This window comes from Bos indicus, chromosome 22, assembly GCF_029378745.1.
Source record: "Bos indicus isolate NIAB-ARS_2022 breed Sahiwal x Tharparkar chromosome 22, NIAB-ARS_B.indTharparkar_mat_pri_1.0, whole genome shotgun sequence".
Taxonomy (NCBI): domain Eukaryota; kingdom Metazoa; phylum Chordata; class Mammalia; order Artiodactyla; family Bovidae; genus Bos; species Bos indicus.
The window spans coordinates 7,965,790-7,987,533 of record NC_091781.1 but is presented as its reverse complement, the minus strand read 5'-3'; the positions used below and the strand labels follow the sequence as shown (position 1 = coordinate 7,987,533).

The 21,744-nt window shown below is 39.0% G+C and overlaps 1 protein-coding gene across 2 annotated transcripts in view; it reads right to left on the bottom strand.

Moving 5' to 3' along the window:
- Positions 1-21,744, bottom strand: part of PDCD6IP (programmed cell death 6 interacting protein) — a 68,960-nt gene that overhangs the window by 29,861 nt on the left and 17,355 nt on the right. Inside the window, exons 3-7 of one of the 2 annotated variants that reach the window (XM_070777370.1) lie at positions 21,506-21,575; positions 13,194-13,321; positions 10,783-10,936; positions 9,497-9,597; positions 7,103-7,234 (exon numbers count right to left, since the gene is read on the bottom strand). In XM_070777370.1, the coding sequence (XP_070633471.1) occupies positions 7,103-7,234; positions 9,497-9,597; positions 10,783-10,936; positions 13,194-13,321; positions 21,506-21,575 (585 nt within the window). The remainder of the gene's footprint in view (positions 1-7,102; positions 7,235-9,496; positions 9,598-10,782; positions 10,937-13,193; positions 13,322-21,505; positions 21,576-21,744) is intronic. The other variant, XM_070777371.1, reaches the window with a different exon arrangement.

Here is a 21,744-nt window from a genome sequence, read left to right as displayed (position 1 = left end):
TGGACCAAGTAAACCAAAAATGTTTAAGATTACAGAAGTTCTGAACAACACAATTAATGAGTTTGATTTATCAGACATGGAGAACCCTGGACTCCACAATTAGAGAATACATAATAGTCTCAGGCTTATAAAGAACATCTGTAGTGACCACATGAAGACATAAAAGCAAAAACACCAAAAGATAAAGTAAAAACATCAAAATTACAAGATTATAAGAATGGTTTAATGTTAGAAAACCTATTTATATAATTCTCCAAATAATAAATTTAAGTTTAAAAAAATCAAATTATCTCATAGATGTTGAAAAATCATTTAATAAAATATTCACTCTTGACTTTTCTTAAATCTTAGTAAAATAAAAATAAATATCCAGTTCCTTAATACATTAAAATTTTAACCCTCAATGCTGATATCATGCTTAGCAGAAAAATAAAATACTCCTAGAGTTGAAATAAAACAAAGATCACCAGTATCATCATGAACATTGACCATGTAAAAATAACCAGACAAAAAAATGAAATTAGAGGTGTAAAATTTAGAAAAGAAAAGGAACAATTTATTATTTACAGGTGATATATTTATTTGCATGCCAGAAAAATCTAAAAGAAACAACTATTCTACGTAAGAAGTAGTTTAGATACACAATCAACATAGAAAATACAGATAAACCACCACCAATCTGAAAAGATAACCAAAAACTAATAATCCAGTTACTAGCAATGGAAAGAAATCTTAAAATATTTGTGCAAGATTAATATGAAATAGAAATAAGGAAAACCAAAACAAACAAAAGCTACATCTTTAGTGTAAACTAGGAGATGGGAAAACACACAAATTTAAACCACTTTTTAAATCTGTACATCAAATTTGACTTGTAAATGTGATCAAACACTCTCCTAAATAGCAAAATTGGTATTAGAAGCAACAGGGCAGGAGAAACAAGGGAAGGCTAAGGGCCCACCCTGAGGGGAAAGTGCTTAGTTAAGCAAATCTGAAAACAATGAAATGCAATGAGGTGACAGCTGCCAGCTGATGATAAAGGAAAAGCCAAATGGCCTCCTGGAGCCAGACAAAGGTTGAAGGAAAAACAGAATTCTGAGGGGCCTTGACCCAAAAAGGCAGATAACGACATGAACAGGGTTACTGGGTAAGCAGAAAAAAGGGCAGGAAAGTGGGGAGGAGGAAAAGGGATGAGCACTCAGAAAACGTCCACAGAGTACAAACTGTTACAGCAGATAGACCACCTAGAAAAGCAAAGGCACAAAAGTGGAATCCTTCCTACACCAGGCTTTGAGAACCAGAGGGGAAGGGCCCTACACAAGAAGGCTTGCAAAGATACCTGGTGTTCCCCCACCCAGGAACCTCTTTGACTAAAATCAAGCTCATTCAAACACAAGTAACCAAAAAGGCATTCCATCTGTCTCAACACAAAGAAACCACAAGGAAAAGGGTGAAAATGAGCAGTGAAACTTTTCAACAGAAAATGAAAATTCACCAAAGAAAATGTTGCCACAGGGAATACTGGTGATCCAGTGGTTAGGACTCTGCACTTTCACTGCTGTGGCCCCAGGTGCAATCCCTGGTCAGGGAACTAAGATCACGCAAGGCGTGAGGCACAGCCAAAAGAAAAAGAAATGGTGCCACAAACCAAAGAACACAGCCTACTAAAAAAGGTAAAATAAGCTAAAAGACATAAGGATGCAATCACAGTACCAAAAGAACACAAAATATGAACAGAGATGCTATTCAGATAGCAAGATAACAGTGGGTAACACTCAGGTAACAGTGAGTGATATTCTGATAGCAACAGAATGTGAAACGAGACCCGAAGAACTCAGTGAAGAAAAATATGAAATCATTTAAGAAAAGAAAGACTGAAATATTTATGCAAAGAACATGAAAGGGATAATAGGTTATCACAGAAACCACTGTAAGAAACATATAAAACAAGAAAAAGTAAAGACAATTCTACATGGCAGCTGGGGAGCAGAGGCCACTACAAACTGAAAATTCATGAGACCAATCAACCAAATGTGACGAGGACTGTACATGAATCCTTATTTGAACAAACTATAAAAGCACATTTTAGAAAAAAATCAAAGAAAACTAAACCAGGTTTGGGTAATATTAGGTTACTAGCTTACAAACTAGTACTAACTGTACTAAATAAGATGACATTGCGGTTTTAATTTTTTAAAGTCTTATCTATTAGAGGCATATACTTAAGTAACTTAAGGATGAAATGATACGTGAGATAGCTATAAATACATCAAAAAAAAAGAGGAAGGGGGAACAGATGAGACACAGAGAAAATATTAATAATCACTGAAACTGGGTAATAGATATTTGATGATTCTTATTTTTATATATATGTTTGAAGCTTTCCATAATAAATACTTAAATAAAATTCATACAGACGCATAAGCAGGAGCAATCAAGAAAATTCAGGGACTGAGAGATGATCACTACCAATTAGGTATTAAAACATTCTAAAGTGTCAATGATTCAAATGGTATAGCTGGAACACGAACAGATAAAATGGGCCAATGTAGCAGAATAAAAATAGACCCAAATACATATGAAGGATTTAGTAAGTGATAAAGTCAAAATCTCAATGCAATGGGGTAAAGAAAGTCATTGCAGTAACCGATCTGAAGACAACTGGGTAGCCGTTTGAAAAAATTAAAATTGCATCCATCCTTCACATCACCTATCAGGATAAACTCCAAGTGGATCAAAGATCCAAGAATTGAATATAATATACAATGAATTACAGATGTACTTATACTCTGATATCAGCAATCCCATTTCCAGGAATTTAAAATATACCTGCTAATGTGGACTGAACTGTGTCCCCACCCCCACCCCCTCAGAATGTGTATGTTGATGCTCTAACTTCCCAAGAGATGGTACTTGGACATGGGGCCTTTGGGAGATCATGGAGAAGTCACGAGGGTGAGGCCCTGGTGAAAGGATTAGTGCCCTTGTAAGAAGAGACAACAGAAAGCATGCTGTCTCTCCCTACCATAAAAGTACACAGCAAGAAGTCAGGCTAGCAGTAGGTAAGCCCACCATCCTGACACCCTCAGAATTCAAATTTCTGTTGTTTAAACCACCCAGTCTATGGTATTTTGTTATGGAAACCTGAGCCAAGACAACTACTGAAATACAAAATGCCACATTCACATAATTAATCACTGCAGTGTGGTTTGTAATAACAAATCTTGGAAACACACAAGTATCCAGCAATAACGTGTGGTTTATATAATGAAGTACAATGCAGCTCTGAAGAGAAATGAGAAAAGTCTCTTAGCTGCTGTATGAAATGGAGAGGGCTTCAATATGCTGCTGCTGCTGCTAAGTCACTTCAGTCGTGTCCAACTCTGTGCGACCCCATAGACGGCAGCCCACCAGGCTTCCCCGTCCCTGGGATTCTCCAGGCAAGAACACTGGAGTGGGTTGCCATTTCCTTCTCCAATGCATGAAAGTGAAAAGTGAAAGTGAAGTCGCTCAGTCATGTCCGACTCTGTGCAACCCCATAGACAGCAGCCCACCAGGCTTCCCCGTCCCTGGGACTTTCCAGGCAAGAGTACTGGACTGGGGTGCCACTGCCTTCTCCATTCAATATGCTATGTGAGAAAAATAAGATGCACAACACTACACAGAGCATGGATGTGCTCAGATGCCCAGTCACGTCTGACTCTTCACAACCCCAAGGACTGCAGCCTGCCAGGCTCCTCGGTCCATGGGATTTCCCAGGCAAGAATACTGGAATGGGTTGGCATTTCCTACTCCAAGGGATCTTCCCAACCCAGGGATCAAACCCGCAATTCCTGTGTCTCCTGCACTGGCAGGTGGATTCTTTACCAATGTGCCACCCGTGGCATATGATCTCTTATATAAAGAACAGGAGAGTTAAGAATATGCATTAAGTGTGCGTGCACATGTGCACATTTCTGCTTATATTTTCAAAGAGAATAAAAAAAAAACACTGAAAGGATTAAATAAGAAATAAATGAAAATTACCTATGAGGCAGTGGGGGAAAAGGCTGTAGGGAATAAAACAGAAGGGAAAAGGTAGAGATCGGCTAAGTGTATGCCTGTTTTCCCCTTATATTGAAAATGTTCAAGTTCACAGAAAAATTAAAAGAACAAAACAATTGAGAAAAAATGCCTCCTCTGGCAAGTTTAACAACTGTTACCAATTTTGTCATATTTGCTCTCTTTCCCACATATACAGACCCTTTCTTTTTACATAACTGTTTGAAGTTCAGACATCACAACCCTTTATCCCTAAATATCTCAGCACATATCTAGTGAGGACACTCTCCTTAATACCTACAAACTAGTATCTAACAAAGAAAAAGCAATACTTTCATAAAGTCAGTCTTATCATCTTATTAGACTCCTCATTAATGAATTAAATAAATATCTGATATGTATCCATTTTATCTGAGTCACAATTTTACATCTATACAGAGGCATCCCTCAGTCTCTGTGGGGGTTGGCTCCAGAACTCTTCACAGGCACTAAAATCTGAACGCTGGCCCCCTGGACCTACAGATTCTGTGTCTGCAGATTAAACATAGTACACGACCAGCAGTTGGTTGACTCCACAAATTCAGAAGCTGCCAGTATGGAGAGCCGAGTATTTATTCATTGAAATACACCTGCATGTAAGTTGACTTGGACAGTTCACATCTGTGTTGTTCAAGGGTAAACTGTATTTTTATGTCTTTTTAAAAATTGAGCCTTGGTAGCTTTAGAGACTCACCAGGACAATCAAGTAGACCCACTTTCTGGAGCCTAATGAACTATATTGTTCAAGAAGCGCACTTCCTGAGCTGTGTAAGCCCAGGTACAATTTTTCTTGGCCCCAGAAGTGAATTACCCACAGCAATTTTCCCTTTGCTATCTTACCTATTGCAGTGATATTCCTGAGTCCTGTGATTTGTTTTTTATCTCTGGCTTGCTCATGACTAATAAGCTTTCCCCCATTACTGTTAACAGTGACTGCAAAACTGACTGAACGGTGCAACCATCAGGTGCATGGGGCATTCTGAGCAAAAGACTGCAAAGAATATGACTTACTGTTCATCGTTTTTGTCTGTTTTGTTCTCTTTGCCTATGTCTCAGCTCAAATCAAGTAAAAAAAATATATTTCATGCCTAATGGAAAGAGGAACAGCCCCAGGAGACATGAATCAGTCAGTATTTATGTTGTTAACTTCTGACCTATGACTAAAGCTAAAAAAGTGTCTAAAAGTGAAAGAAGTCCTTATCTCCTGTGTGAATTTGAAATAGCTTCCTTTTTCCAAAAAGGTTTTAAAAATTAGATTAAAATTTCAAAAGGAGATCTTATATAACCGGTTTATAGAGAATACTCATTTGAACATAAAAGTTCCAGAATTCCCCCAAAATAAAGAAGCTACACTCCTGTAAAACAAAGACCAGTTTACCAACAGTGGACCCTGAGAGAGGAATTCAGGATAAAAAACAAGATGACGCACTCCTCACGCTCTGGAAAAACAGGCCCCTTAGACAGATGTATATCTCAGGAAGAATTTTAATGAATTCAGATTCCTGTATCTTCCCATACACAGAAAAGCACTAAAATCATTAACCTGAGATATCTGTTCTTTGTGACTAGCAGTAATCTTTTACTGAAAGGTATGCTTGACTGGAGGTATTCTCTCATCAAAATCAAATATGAGCGGGTTTCTCCCCTACCTCTTCAGAAAGGTTCCTCGGAGCTACTGAGAGGCCATCTCCCAGGCCACTGCTGCTGCTGCTAAGTCACTTCAGTCATGTCCAACTCTGTGCGACCCCATAGACAGCAGCCCACCAGGCTCCCCCATCCCTGGGATTCTCCAGGCAAGAACACTGGAGTGGCTTGCCATTTCCTTCTCCAATGCATGAAACTGAAAAGTGAAAGTGAAGTCGCTCAGTCGCCTCCGATTCTTAGCGACCCCATGGACTGCAGCCTACCAGGCTCCTCCACCCAAGGGATTTTCCAGGCAAGAGTACTAGAGCTCCCAGGCCACAGTCCTCAGTACAGTCCCTGAATAAAACTTACACTCCAATTCGTATGCTGTGTGCTTTTCTTTCAGTCGGTACTCCTGATACTTTAAATACACTACCCTGAAAAAAACTTTCCCCTAGAAACCCCTTTTTCAGAAGCATATGTTTTCATCTGCTTTCATATGATGCTAAGTTACTACAATCAAAGTGAATCCCTGGACAAATAAATGTTTGATAATCTGAGTGTGCCTTTCTCTGATTTTGTCAGTGTGGAGTATAATACAAGCATATATTTTATTTTTTTTTAATAAAACTTGGGTTTCTCTTCTCATGAAAAGACTAATTACCCTGAACTTCCTAAGTAAGATTTGCATTGTATCTTCTAATACTAGTCCATAATTAAATTTCCTTAACAGTCCTCTTCCTACCATCTGCTGACCAACTCTTAAAATACAATCTGTATAACAGCGCTCGCCCCTGCTGCAAAGTTGACCCAGATACCATAGCAAGTTACTCACACACCTAGGGCAGATACCACAGCATAGAAGGTAGTCTGCTGATTACACGATCTATTTATATACATTACCACTGTCCTTCTCAAACTATGGAATTGTATGACCCAATTATAGACTAAGGCTATGCCACAAGTTAAGCACTCCACATCCTTTCTGGAGCATGACAATTAATTTAGAGTATTTTATACTAAAATAAACATGAGTAAATAAAAGAGAACTGAATGCAAAGTTAACATGAAATTTTTAGATAAAATAGGAAACTTCAAAAAGCACACAGTAGGTATGCTGTGCTGTGCTCAGCTGCTCTGTCACACAGAACTCTTTGTGACGCAATATACTGCAGCCCACCAGGCTCCTCTGTCCATGGGATTTCCCAGGCAGCAACACTGGAGTGGGTTGCCACTTCCTTCATAGCCTGAAAAATAAAAACAATCACCCATCTTCATGGACAGGTGCAGTCAGTGGGAAAGCTTTTTATGAGGAAACTTTGGAATCTCACTAAAAAAAGGAAGAAAAAGGAAATCCAAGTATTCAAGTGACTTAAATATTTATTTCTAAGAAACTCACCTGTAGCCGTGCAATCTCTTCTCCAAATTTCTTCTGCTGTTTTGCCAGGATAGACTGGTGGTACTCAGCATAGGCCTGCATGATACAGGGCTTTGCAGCCAGGACAGGGAACACCTCCTGGAAATAAAAATACTGACCAGGGAGAGTCCAACCACACAAACCACCACAGACAACATGGGATGCAGGAAGAAAAAGGAAAAGGAGACAGAAATTAGAATCACCCCATTAATAGTTTAGAGATAGGTTAGTCATTAGGTGTAAACAGAGAAGACCACATGATTTTACGTGGACTGGATTCAATGAATTCAGGGTTTTTTTCTTCCAATTAGAATTAACAACTGGGTTTTTTAACTGTTAAATGTAGCCAATTTAGGTTTTTACAATTCTCTTTAAGCCATGAAGTCAACATTTTGTTTACAAAGAAATAAGGAAAGCATGCATTAGAAAGAGAAGTAGAATGGACATTCACAGAGGAACATCAAGCACAGGGCTTTAGCAGCTTTCTTGTGAGCCCTTACCCAGCTCTCAGTTAACTAAGACACCATTACTCACATATACTAATGAAACTGCTCTATAGCTGACTGTTTCATCATGTTTAAAAGACAAAAGACAGTGAAGTAAGTTCCCACTTAAATTCACAATCTAAGAGACTTTTAATAACAATGATTTTTAGCCATATAAAAAGTACTCAGCATCACATAAAGACTAACATTTCAATACCATACACTCAAAAACACATAGCAGACAGACAAATGCACTGAGCTAATAACTAAAATGATAAAGTCTTACTTTGCCCTAATTTGTTTTGAAAAACGTTCCAACCAAAACTGATTTTAGAAGATCCAAAAACATGAACCAAAAAAGCAGTAGAGGGTCTTCCAAAATATCAAATCCTACCCTATAAGCTCAATGTTTTTAGGAAGTACATGCCATTTAATATCCAAGAAATATACTAGACAATCACTGTCTAGACAAAAAAAATAATAAGAGAAATGAAAACTGAATTACTACCTTGTTTGCTTTCCTGTCTCCCAGTGAATAATTTCCTAGCTTCCTGGGTCACTACTTGCAGATATTCCAGTTTTATAACTAGAATATGAAAATACCTGATGAGCTTTATTAGTCAAAAGGCAAAAATAAAAGACATCTAAAATCTCAAACTGCACTTATGCCAGTTCTCAAGGTTAAGTGTGGAGCAACTGGGTACTTAAACAGATTTTTCAAGGAATACCAGGAGTGGTGCAGAGGTAGTTTCCAAGTCTTTGTAGGTGACACTGTCTTCTCGCCAGGACAGGACTGAACTAACGGCCTCACAGGATTTAACAGTACACTGTGCAGCTGATCACGAGGTCTTTCAGATGAAGAAAAGGTGACAGGAAATCCCAAGTCTCTTAACAGCAACACTATTACTACTCAAGAGTCCTAGGCAAATTCTTCTACTGATCTCTTGGTGAATTTTAAATCTCCAGCATACTTCAAATTCCTTGATGCTCATATTCTGCTCATTCTCAACACTCATGTGTTGAGATACTTTCATGCTTTTTTATTTTGCCACAAAATTGTCTGCAATTTCATAATTTATAAAGATTCCTGAACGACTTATAAATCATTTTCCCTAAAAAAAGCACGTAACAAATACCATTTGCTAGCATACAGACAAAATGAATTCCTTGAACATTTGAAAGAAAGCAGTTGACTCTTACGACATTTCAATCTGTAAGCTTCTGTTTTTAAGCATACTGAATTTACCTCTCAGTCTGTCTGCTTTATCATTTACAAATGCTCATCACTGACTAGTCTCTTCAAATGCTGCTTCAGAAAGGTTAACATTAAAACAATTAATACTTCCTGTGACACGAGGTTTTAGACGACGGTTTTCCTGAGCTGTACAACAGCAGCCCAATTCTCTGTCCCTGCTGGCAAAACTCAATTCTAATCAAAGTACGGGGTGATTTGTTAAGTTTCCTTTTCCTTTTGTCTTTATGTCTGTTTGTGTGCTTTAAGATTCATCTTTAAGAAAACAGGACAATAATTAAAAGCGTGAATAATCAACATGCTCAAGTATCATGCTGTACCAAAGGACCAATGATTCAAAACAATGCCCTGATCTGATAAAATTACTGGAGACAGGTATTCACAATTTTCCAGAAAGAGTTTTAGCTTCGAAAAATAAATTTAGTAAAGAACAGAAGCAAAGGCATTCGCTAAATATGAAAGAGAAAGTGTCATGCATCTTAAATTAAAAACTATTTCTACAAACATATTCTTCAAATGCCTCCCCTTAAATTTCAAATTTCTTTAGAAATTGTAATTTTCAACTTGCTTAAGACACAAAAATGTCCGAATAGTTCCACATGCAAAACAACCAAGTATTTACAAAAAACAATAACTTACCTTGGGGAGAGTATCTTTGTATTGACATTGTTTAAAAGCATCACCAAAATAATCTGCAGCCTGATTAGCCAATTTAGCTATGATGGCATCTTTCATTTTATCTGGAATAAAATATTAAACTGATCATTTCAATGAAAATAAATATAAAATAATCTGATATGTCATGGTAACTCAGTGAAGACATTGAGATCACAAGTTTATACATTTGTCTTACAAAATCCTTGGTGATGAAACTAATTCTCCTGTGTACAAGTTAATTATTCCATAGACAGATCCAGAGAGTTGGAATAAATGAGTAGCTGTCAGAAGCCAAGGTACACAAGGAGTGGAGAGTGACTGACAGTACCTGTGGCATTTCTTTCATTTCTTTTGGGGGTGGGATGTTCTAAAGTAAGACAGTTAGGGATGGCTGCAAAACTCTGAATACACTAAAAACCAATGAATTGTATATGTTAAAAGGGTAAACGTTATTGTACATGAATTCTATCTCAGTATAAGCTGTTATTTTAAAAGAAAACCTTTTCCAGTTCGTTTAGCTTCCACTTGCTGGACTGCTCTCATGCTCTGTTCCTCTATACTTGTACGTTCAGTCCTTGTTCTTATCTCTCACACTAACTTACATGCCTTAGAACAAGTGTCCTTATTCCCTCATTCACAGGGCCAGGGACTCTGCTGAGATGGCTCCTCCTTGTTAGTTGAAGTCTAGTTTAAACAAGACCTCCTCAAGGAAATTCTTCTTGACTGAAAAATCTAAAAACAGCATGACTCCCCCTACATCCTTATCCCACAGCCACCACCAGTCATCATCACATCTTATTTTGTTTATAGCAATTATCTCTCTCTAAAATTACCTTGGCTACTTACTTTCTTGTTTATCATCTCCCCCATGATAAACTGCAAGCTTCCTAAAAAGAGAAATCTTCTCTGTCTGCTGACTCCATCTAGAGCCGATCACAGGGACCGGCATACAGCTGTACCCAGTAATTACAATATCTGATGAATGAGTGAATTTTAGATGTTACAAACCTACATAACTACTCCTCCAGGGTTCAGTGTTTTAAGATGGTAACTACACATTTTATAAAAGACTTCAAAAACAGCCTACATTCTGAATTGTGTGTTTATACCACCTTCAGGTCAGAAAAGGAAAGTTGAAATTTTTCAATGAACCACGGGTCAAAGATGCAAAGATGAAAGTTCTACATTGAACATATTATAATCACCTTATTTTAAAAGCCTGTCACTTCTTTTCCCATGCAACAGAATGGAGAACAAAGTGGAATTACCTCTTTTGGCTTTTAAAAAAAACACTTCTTGGGCCTGGGCCAGCATGATAAGGCTGAGGGTCCCAACAGTGTCTGGAGATATGTCCACAGTGGGCTCTCTATTCAAGGCAGATAAAACGGTCTCTTTAATGTGTAAAAAGGCACCACTAGCAAACTAGAGGAAGGAAAAGGAGAATTTCATTAAAATCTGTAAGAACTCCGCAAGACAATTTTCTACTATTACACACAAAACCACTTCAAATGTTAACTCAGTTCAACAGTTACTGTACTTAAATTCTTATATTATGAAAAACAGACCTAAGACATCTCACCTACCAACAATAAGAATATTTTTCTAAAAACACTACAGAATAAGATTTAACATGCATTAGACATTCAACAGCAACAAAGTAAACTGATGCGACCAAGTGATTCAACTTTTGCAAATACTTCCTCAAAATCCAACATGTGAACAGAGGCAGGGATATTATTAAAATGTTTTTAGCCCTAAAATGTTCTTGCTTTGGTTCCAAATTCATCTCTCAGATAATTAAAGAGTACTGATACCTAGTCCTCTGGGGAACAGCAGGATGATCCCTGGCTAAGGATCTTTCATTTGGCTTTCAGAGCTCCCTGGTAAAACGTTTCCCATCAGATTTTTCTTCTCAATTACATTTTGCTTAGCTTCCCAGGTGGCACAGTGGTAAAGAATCCACCTGCCAATGCAGGAGGCACAAGAGACATGGGTTCCATCCCTGGGTCAGAAGATCCCCTGGAGAAGGAAATGGCTGCACTCCAGTATATCTCGCCTGGGGATCCCACAGAGAGAGGAGCCTGGTGGGTTGCAGGCCATGAGGTCACAGAAGAGTCAGACGTAACTCAGCACTGTACTGAGGCTAACACTAAAATAACTGCGTTTATGAAACAACTGACCCTGGGAGAAAGAAAGACATCGATCTGGGATTAAAAGGAGCTGTGGGTTATGCAGTTAAGCTACACAGAGCTAACTCAAGGTTAAGCTGCACCGAAGTGAACATCACATTTGCTGCAGTCAGAAAGCACCATAAAACTAGATCAATGTCTGCAAGGAGCGATCAGCTGACACGCTGAGCACACTAACAGAATCACACACTACTAACGCACAGGATCTGGTCTCCCATTCACAAATAAGGAACGGAGAGCTACAGAGATTAAAGCACTTACCCAAGGGCACAGAGTGTCTTGGCAGCAAATGGCTTGGAAAGAAACTTAGAATCTCTTTCCCTCACACTAGGGACCTTGCTGTGAGTAAAAGTGCAATGTATCCTCAGTAATTCAGGATGCCCTCTAAGATCTCACATGCCAACAAGTGGAGTTTACAATGCATAGACAACTAAATAAAATTTTAATTCATTTTCTTATTTTAAAAAACTTGCCACTTATAGCCTCCCAAAGGAAAGGTATTTGGATCAGGATTGTCATCTGTGCCCATCCAAAACTGGGAGCATGTTGTGTGGTTAAAGTACATTTTCCTCTCACTTTCTTAGAACAGCATTCTTCAACTCCCCTAAACTTGAACAATGGAAAAGACCAAACTCCACCTCTGAAACAAGCTAACTTCAGAACCATGAGAGACAGTACAAGGACCATTTGGGATTCCCTAAAATTTAGAACCCCTGAAACCCCAGGGGACCACTGCATTAACACTTCTGCCCTCTAGTCCCCTCATCTGGAAAACAAGAATGACATTATGCAGCGTGCATCACCAAGTGTGCAAGAGAACATGAACGTACTCTGTAAATGATAAAGCAACAGAAAACATGAAAACATAATTATAGATTACCACTTCACAATAATCACTTATTTTTCCTTAAATTGAAGCAAAAAAAAGCTGAGTCAACAATACACTCTCGCCAAATAAGATGCCATATTAGTAACTGACTGTATGTAAAACCTACATTTAGTTAATAACATTACGTATCTGACCACATTTAACTATGACCTCTTCACAAGTCTTAGAGGTAAAATTTTCTTGCCAAGATGTCTTAACTTTTGTGACACTGGTGAAATTTTAACTATATCTCGCTAAGAAAAATTATGCAAAAATAATGTACAAATATTTTAAATGAGGTCATGCATTTAAAAGGGACTCGCCAAAGATTTTATCTCAAACAATTAATCATTTTTTCTCCCAACATTTACTCAGCCTTTATTATGTGCCAAGCACTGTGCTAGGTGCCGGGTGTACAATGGTAAGGAAAACAGAGCTGGGTTTACAAATCCGTTCTTTTATCTAAGGACTTCAAAAAAATGTATCAATTCATTAAAAAGTACATTATTTTTCAAGGAAGCATCTGTATGTAAAGAAACATTTACAAACCCTAAACGCAAATGATTTTCAATTCAATCCAACTCAGTGTTGACAGTTAGGTAGTAACTACTGTTCTGCGTACCTGATAATGTTTAGCAGCGATTTTCAATCCTTCATCATTATCCAGGTTCTGTTCTGCTGCAATCTGGCTAGCTAAGGCTGCACAATTGAACAACACACAGCTCTTTTCATATCCTAAGCTTGCAAGAGCTGTAAAAGATTGAGAAGGAAAAATTCATCAGATTATATTTTTTTCTAAAGAAAATGAATGTTTCAAAGAGAAATACTATGACCTCTATCCCACTAGCTCTCACAAAAACAAGTTTCCAGACCTGTTTTCTCACCCATAATCTGCTCCCATATTTCTAGCTGCCCTAGCAGGCATCTATTTCCACAACAATATTCTCATCACCTAAAACTCAAGGATCAATAAATTCATCTTTCCTTCCCTTTACATCCACACTATTAGATTCAAAATGAAAAGTCATTCTCACATTATTTCAAATTCAATTCAAATAAATTCTTCCCATTTTCCCATCAGCTCTCTCAAAATGACACCTTCCCATGACATTCAAACCAGTTTCTCACTTGCTACAAACCTATGCCAATTTGAAGTACCTCCCACCTGGCCTTCTGTGTCTCACTTCCTTATATTAATAACATATCTCTCAGAGGACTAGAAGACTATCTGGTTAAAATACAATTCTGACTAAGAATCTACACGTCTCACATCAATTGGGATAGCTACTATCAAACAAAATAGAGGACTTCCCTAGCAGTACAGTGGAAGAATCCGCCTGCCAATGCAGAGAACACACAGGTTCAATCCGTGGTCCGTGAAGATTCCACATGCCATGCGCAGAGCAACTAAGCCCATGAGTCACAACCACTGAGCCTGCGGGCTGCAGCTCCTGAAGCCCACACCCCTGGAGCCTGTGCTCCCCAAGAGAGGCCCTGCGATGAGAAACCCACGCCCCTGGAGCCTGTGCTCCCCAAGAGAGGCCCCGCAATGAGAAGCCCACTCACCCAGGGGAGGGTAGCCCCCGCGTGCCCCAAATACTGAAAGCCCCCTCGCAGCAACAAAGACCCAGCACAACCAAAACTGAGTAAAGAGAAACAAAACTGAATGGGACAGTTCTCGACAGGCATGTGGAGAGACTAGAACCGTTGTGTACTGGTGGTGGAGATGTAAAATGTTGCAGCCATGTGGAAAACAATACGAAGATCCCTCGAAAAGTTAGAAATAAAATTACTGCATAATCCAACAATTCCACTTCTGAGTATAAAACCAGAAGAAATGAAAGCAGGGTTTAGTCTCCAGGATATCTGTACATCCATGTTCATATCAGAATCATTCACAGTAGCCAAAAGGAGGAAGCAATTCACTGGTTCATGAACAGAAGCAAAACATAGTATAAACCTACAACGGAGTATCATTCGGCTTAAAAAGTAGGGAAATCCGATCACATACCATAAGATGGACGAACCTTAATGACATTACACTAAGCAGAACATGCTAGTCACAAAAAGACAAACGCTCTATGATCCTACCCACGTGAGGTGTCTAAAGCAGTCAAACTTCTATAAACAGAAGGTAGAATGGTGGTCACCAAGTACTGGGGCACGGGTGAAAAGGGAAGCTGTTATTTAAAGAGCACAGAGTTTCAGACTGGCAAGATCAGAACGTTTCAGAGATGTTTCACAATGTGAGTACACCCAACGCCTCTGAACTATACACTTAACACTGGTTAAGACAGGGACCTCCCTGGCAGTCCAGTGCTTAGCACTTGGTGCTTTCACTGCTGGAACCCAGGTTCAGCCCTTAGCTAGGGAACTAAGAGCCCACAAGCCACGCAATGAGGGGGGAAAAAAATTTTTTTTAATTGGTTAAGATAGTATATTTTATGTTATGGGTTTTTTTAAACACATACACACACACACAGAAGAACAAATTCAATCATAGTCACATTCAAGATGTCACATAATGTGCCAGATATTGAAAACCAAGCAAAATAATCATAAGGCTTCTGACAAAACCATTGAACAAACCACCCAGAAAAATCAGAATAACATTATAGCTGTGTGTTTATGCCATACAGAAGTGTCATAAAGTAAAACACTTGTTATGAGCACTTTAGTAGTCTCCCCTGTAATTACAGCCAGCTTTTAGCTTGCCCCCAACCTAATTCTAGCCTCTGCAGCATAAAGCAGACATACACACCAGCTATTCTAGCCTCATTTCAGTTCGGTCATTCAGTCATGGCCGACTCTTTAGGACCCCATGGACTGCAGCACACCAGACTTTCCTGTCCATCACCAACTCCCGGAGCTTGCTCAAAGTCATGTCCATTGAGTCAGTGATGCCATCCAACCATCTCATCCTCTGTCGTCCCCTTCTCCTCCAGCCTTCAATCTTTCCCAGCATCAGGGTCTTTGCCAATGAGTCAGTTCTTTGCATCAGGTGGCCAAAGCACTGGAGTTTCAGCTTCAGCATCAGTCCTTCCAATGAATATTCAGGATTGATTTCCCTTAGGATGGGCTGGTTGGATCACCTTGCAGTCCAAGGGACTCTCAGGAGTCTTCTCCAACACCACAGTTCAAAAGCATCAATTCTTCGACACTCAGCTTTCTTTATGGTTCAAATTTCACATCCATACATGACTACTGGAAAAGCCATAGCTTTGAGTAGACAGACCTTTGTCAGCAAGGTAATGTCTCTGCTTTCTAATATGCTGTCTAGGTTGGTCATAGTTTTTCTTCCAAGGAGCAAGCGTCTTGACCTGCATACAGATTTCTCAGGAGGCAGGTAAGGTGGTCTGGTATTCCCATTTCTTTAAGAATATTCCACAGTTTGTTGTGATTCACACATTCAAAGGCTTTGGCATAGTCAATAAAGCAGAACTAGATGTTTTTCTGGAACTCTCTCTTTTTTGATGATTTAACAGATGTTGGGAATTTGATCTCTAGTTCCTCTGCCTTTTCTAAATCCAGCTTGAACATCTACAAGCTCACGGTTCAACATTCTGTTGAATCCTGGCTTGGAGAATTCTGAGCATTACTCTACTAAGTGTGTGAAATGAGTGCAATTGTGCGGTAGTTTGAACATTCCTTGGCAATGCCTTTCTTTGGAACTGGAATGAAAACTGACCTTTTCCAGTCCTGTGGTCACTGCTGAGCTTTCCAAATTTGCTGGCATATTGAGTGCAGCACTTTCACAGCATCAACTTTTAGGATTCTAAATAGCTCAGCTGGAATTCCATCACCTCCACTAGCTTTGTTCGTAGTGATGCTTCCTAAGGCCCACTTGACTTCGCGTTCCAGGATGTCTGGTTCTAGGTGAGTGATCACACCATCGTGATTATCTGGGTCATGAAGATCTTTTTGTATAGTTCTTCTGTGTATTCTTGCCACCTCTTCTTAATGTCTTCTGCTTCTCTTAGGTCCATACCACTTCTGTCCTTATTATGCCCATCTTTGCATGAAATGTTCCCTTGGCATCTCTAATTTTCTTGAAGAGATCTCTAGTCTTTCCCATTCTATTGCTTTCCTCTATTTCTCTGCACTGTTCACTTAAGATGGCTTTCTTATCTCTCCTTGCTGTTCTCTGGAACTCTGCATTCAGATAGGTATACCTTTCCTTTTCTCCTTTGCCTTTTGTGTCTCTTTTCTCAGCTATTTGTAAGGCCTCCTCAGACTACCATTTTGTCTTTTTGCATTTCTTTTTCATGGGGATGGTCTTGATCACTGCCTCCTGTACAGTGTTACAAACCTCCATCCATAGTTCTTCAGGCACTCTATCAGATCTAATCCCTTGAATCTATTTCTCACTTCTACTGTATAGTCATAAGGGATTTGACTTAGGTCATATCTGAATGGTCTAGTGGTTTTCCCTACTTTCTTCAATTTAAGTCTGAATTTGGCAATAAGGAGTTCATGATCTGAGCCACAGTCAGCTCCCAGTCTTGTTTTTGCTGACCATATAGAACTTCTCCATCTTTGGCTGCAAAGAATATAATCAATCTGATTTCAGTATTGACCATCTGGTGATGTCCACGTGTAGAGTGGTCTCTTGCATTGTTGGAAGAGGGTGTTTGCTATGACCAATGGCATTCTCTTGGCAAAACTGTTAGCCTTTCCCTGCTGCATTTTGCACTCCCAGGTCAAACCTGCCTGTTATTCCAGGTATCTCTTGACTTCCTATTTTTGCATTCCAGTCCCCTATGATGAAAAGGACATCTTTTGGGGGTGTTAATACTAGAAGGTCTTGTAGGTCTTCACAGAAACATTCAACTTCAGTTTCTTTGGCATTAGCGGTTGGGGCACAGACTTGGATTACTGTGATACTGAATGGCTTGTCTTGGAAATGAACAGAGATCATTCAGTCATTTTTGAGATTGCACCCAAGTACTACATTTTGGACTCTTGTTGACTATGAGGGGTACTTCATTTCTTCTAAGGGATTCTTGCTCACAGTAGTAGATATAATGGCCATCTGAATTAAATTCACCCATTCCAGCCCATTTTAGTTCACTGATTCCTAAAACATCACCTCTTGCCATCTCCTGTTTGACACTAACAATTTGCCTTGATTCCTGGACCTGACATCCCAGGTTCCTATGCAATATTGTTCTTTACAGCATTGGACTTTACTTCCATCACCAGTCACAGCCACAACTGGGCATTGTTTTCGCTTTGGCTCTGTCTCTTCATTCTTTCTGGAGTTACTTCTCCACTCCTCTCCAGTAGCATACTGGGCACCTGCCGACCTGAGGAGTTCATCTTTCAGTGTCATATTTTTTTGCCTTCTCATACTGTTCATGGGGTTCTCAAGGCAAGAATACTCAAGAATACTCTAACCTACTTTTTTAAATAAATGTATTAACAATCTACAATAACCAGGAGCAGAACACACACAAAAATTAAGATCAAGGTGAACTGAAAATCTGAACCCAGAATAAACAAAAACAATTTCAGTAACAGAAAGCAACATTTCCAAGATCCTCATGAGCATCCTTAAAAGAGATTCAAAGACAGTACATCCATAAAACAAGTACAGGATGTTATTAAAAAAGAATACTCCTTGAGTAAGAAAAAGCCCCTGGAAATGAAAATTTGATCACTAAAAGTTTTTAGTGATCAGAAGGGATGATCCCACATGCCACAGGGCAACTAAGCCCAGGGGCCACAGCTACTACAGCCTGCACACCTTAGAGGTGGTGCTCCACAGTGAGAGAAGCCAAGGCAAGGAGAAGCCCGTGCACACAACCAGAGAGTAGCCCCCACTCACCAAGCTATAAAAAGCCCATATACAGCAGGACCCAGCACAGTCAAAACTAAAAATCAAACAAAAACAAAAGAATATATTCCAGTGAAGGAGGAACACACAATATTCAGAAAACAATGATTCTAAACTAAAGGATAATCATTATAGAGAAGCTTTAGACAGCAAACGGCTCACACTCAAGAAAGAAAAGATGCCAAGGGAACAGAAGAGCCACTCAGGAAGAGGGGAGTTGAGAGAGACAAATAATGAGACTGAGAGTTTGGGAAATCTTGAGACTATGATAAAAGCACAGAATGTATGTGTTGGTAGAGCAATTAAAACTTGTAAATGTACACACAGAGCCGTACAAGAAAGTGACAGTGTAAATATGACAACAGCTCATCCAATATATGAATTAGCAGACTTCAAGAACAATGAAATATACTCCAAGCAACAGATAAAAGTAAACTTTTTTTTTTTTAACAAAATATATATCCCAGCCTATTATATTTCCCATAAACATTATCATCCCAGGTCATAGTCTGCCATTTTATTTTGACAATTTCTCATCCAGGAAGTAGCAATCACCTTGGGTTTTATACAAAAGGTGTCCCAAGGAGACCAACTCTGGGGCCCTGAGTTATATAGCAGCTCTCACCTGTAACATGTCTTTTATTGGATATTCAGTGGACACAGGTCTACATGTCAACAAATATATATCATTCTTAATACTTTAAATTACACAATATTCTAAGGAATGGGCAGCCCATGCTTCATTTACCCTAAACATTACTGATGGACATTTAATCCCCCATAACTGATACTAGAAATGCCTTGATGATCTCTACCTCCTGTTTTATATGTGCGCTCAATTCTTTTCCATCCCAATTCCTCTAGGATCTCGGTTCATCAACTTTACCTATCTCACTTAAGTGTATCCTAGTTCTATGGATACCTGCTCCTTATTCCCAGCCAAAGAATCTGCTTGTCACAGCAGTACTGGAAGTCCTTCTCTTGATCTTGCCTCTCTCTCAGCATAATGACCCCTCTGTCCCCAAATCGTCACTGCATGTTTTCTGAACTGAGCTGTTCAGCACCCACATGTGTTGTTCGCATTTCCTAACTTCCGGTCCTCTCTCAACCCAACACAACCTGACTTCAGCCTGCCCTAGGGAATCTTCTTTCTCCTCCTGTGTTGTGCTGTGCTTAGTTGCTCAGTCGTGTCCGATTCTTTGTGACCCCATGGACTGTAGCCCACCAGGCTCCTCTGTCCACCGGGATTCTCCAGGCAAGAATACTGGAATGGGTTGCCATGCCCTCCTCCAAGGGATCTTCCCAACCCAGGGATTGAACCCAGGTCTCCAGCATTACAGGTGGATTCTTTATCGACTGAGCTAGCGAATTTTACAACCTTCTTTGACCTCCATCTGGACTCTGTCAACAATGTTTCAACATCAAAGTCACATGCAGGCATTTTCAAAGAGATGAAACCCAGTGGCCCACCCTGCAATGTCCTCCTTTCACATCTGGCATACTGTTATCTTTGTCTGTAAATACAATCAGTATTTCTAACATTTTCCCCAGGTAACTGCAACATGCAGCCAGGTTTGGGAACCACTGGACTGTACAACCTCTGAAACTCTTCTGCACGACCTCTGAAACTCTTCTGGAATTCAATCCCATCTCTATTTTCCCCTGGTTCTTCCGAGATCTGAAAGCCTTTTCTCAACCTCATTCCCAGGAAACTCTTCCTCTTATTTCCCCTAAAAGTTATACTCCCTAGTTTGGCTTTCATACTTTTCCCAACCCACAGTCTACCAGAGAAGATAAATTTATTATCTTTTAAGGAAACTGTTCCTAAATCTACGTCTCCACCTCTTTTGAGTTTTAAATATATTACATCTAAATGCCAAAGAGAAATTTCTACCCAGATATAACACAGAAAAGTCAAATTTGACCTATCTATTGAAAAGAATAATTATCCACAGGTCAAACCAAGTTACAAATCTTAAAGTCAATCATCAATTCCTTCTAACCAGCAGAACCATTGGTTTTCACCTCTGAACCCTCTTTCAAAACCATCCTTTCCCCAACCCACAGACACGATACTTGGTCTAATCTCTTCATCTCTCACCAGTTTAATGGGTCTGTTTCTCTCTAGTCTCTGGATTTAGGCTTTTTGAGTCATATACAGTTTCATTAAATCTTAGAAAGTCACTCATCTTTCTAAACCAGTTTTAGTAAGAATAGTGCCTTTTCTCACTGTGCTAAGAGGGAGTTTAGTTAGATAACATGTATAAAGCCCTTTCACAGTGCCCAGGTGGAATAAGCTATGAGGGAAGAACACAAATTGATAGCACACTTGCAACTCTTCACAATCTACTCTCCAATGGCTTCACCCTCCAAAATTCCCGCATCACCCAGAGTTTCAACTCTTATCAATAATTATATTAATATGTGTTAATATGGTAACTTATACTATATGATACTGTTATATAATGTTATATAGTATATATCCTATAATGCATACACATTATACTATAGTTATATGTAATATTAATATTATTCATTGTAGCTAGTATTTATTAAGTCTTGTTTTAAGGACTTTACATGTATTCCACTCATTTAATAATCCCACTTCAGAAATGAGAAAATTAACACACAGAAAGGTTAACATGATGAGCTGGTAGATAAAAAAAAGCCTTCACTCTTCTGACTTTTGGTTATTCTACCTGTAACATTATTTTCTACCTGGAAAAAACAAATTCATCCTTCAAGGATTCATTCAAACATCACGTGCATTCAAGAGCAGAATTAACTACTTCCTTGTCTAGGTGCCCATAAGTTTCTTCAGAGGTTAATATACTTCCCACTGTACTTTAAAATGATCAGCTATCTTCCAACCAGACTGAATACAACTATCTTGTTCAGTTTTAAAACTAGGACAGTGCCTGGCAAGACATAGGCTCTCTACAAGTATTTGGAAATTTCATTAGAAGTTGAAGTTAAAAAGAAAACGAAACATAAAAATTTTCATTATTTACAAAGAGTCATTAGGAGAGCAATTTTGGAGACTAAAACAATCCAAGATGGAACAAATTTCCTGTCATTTTTATTTTAAAATTACATACCCAATTTTACCGATCCTCCAAAAAGTGAACCTTTATCAAAAGCATCCTTCCAGGTAAATGTCAAGCAGATCTTGATACAAAGAGGAGGGGAAAAAGAAAATTATGTTACCTTCCTGAATCTCATTCAGTCTCTTTCAAAAAACAATCCACAGTGAAGAAAAGGACAAAAGTTTCAATCTGTCTAAAACACTATCTTCTCTAACCAAACTACTCCTTTTCCTTTTTGTGAACCATGAAAT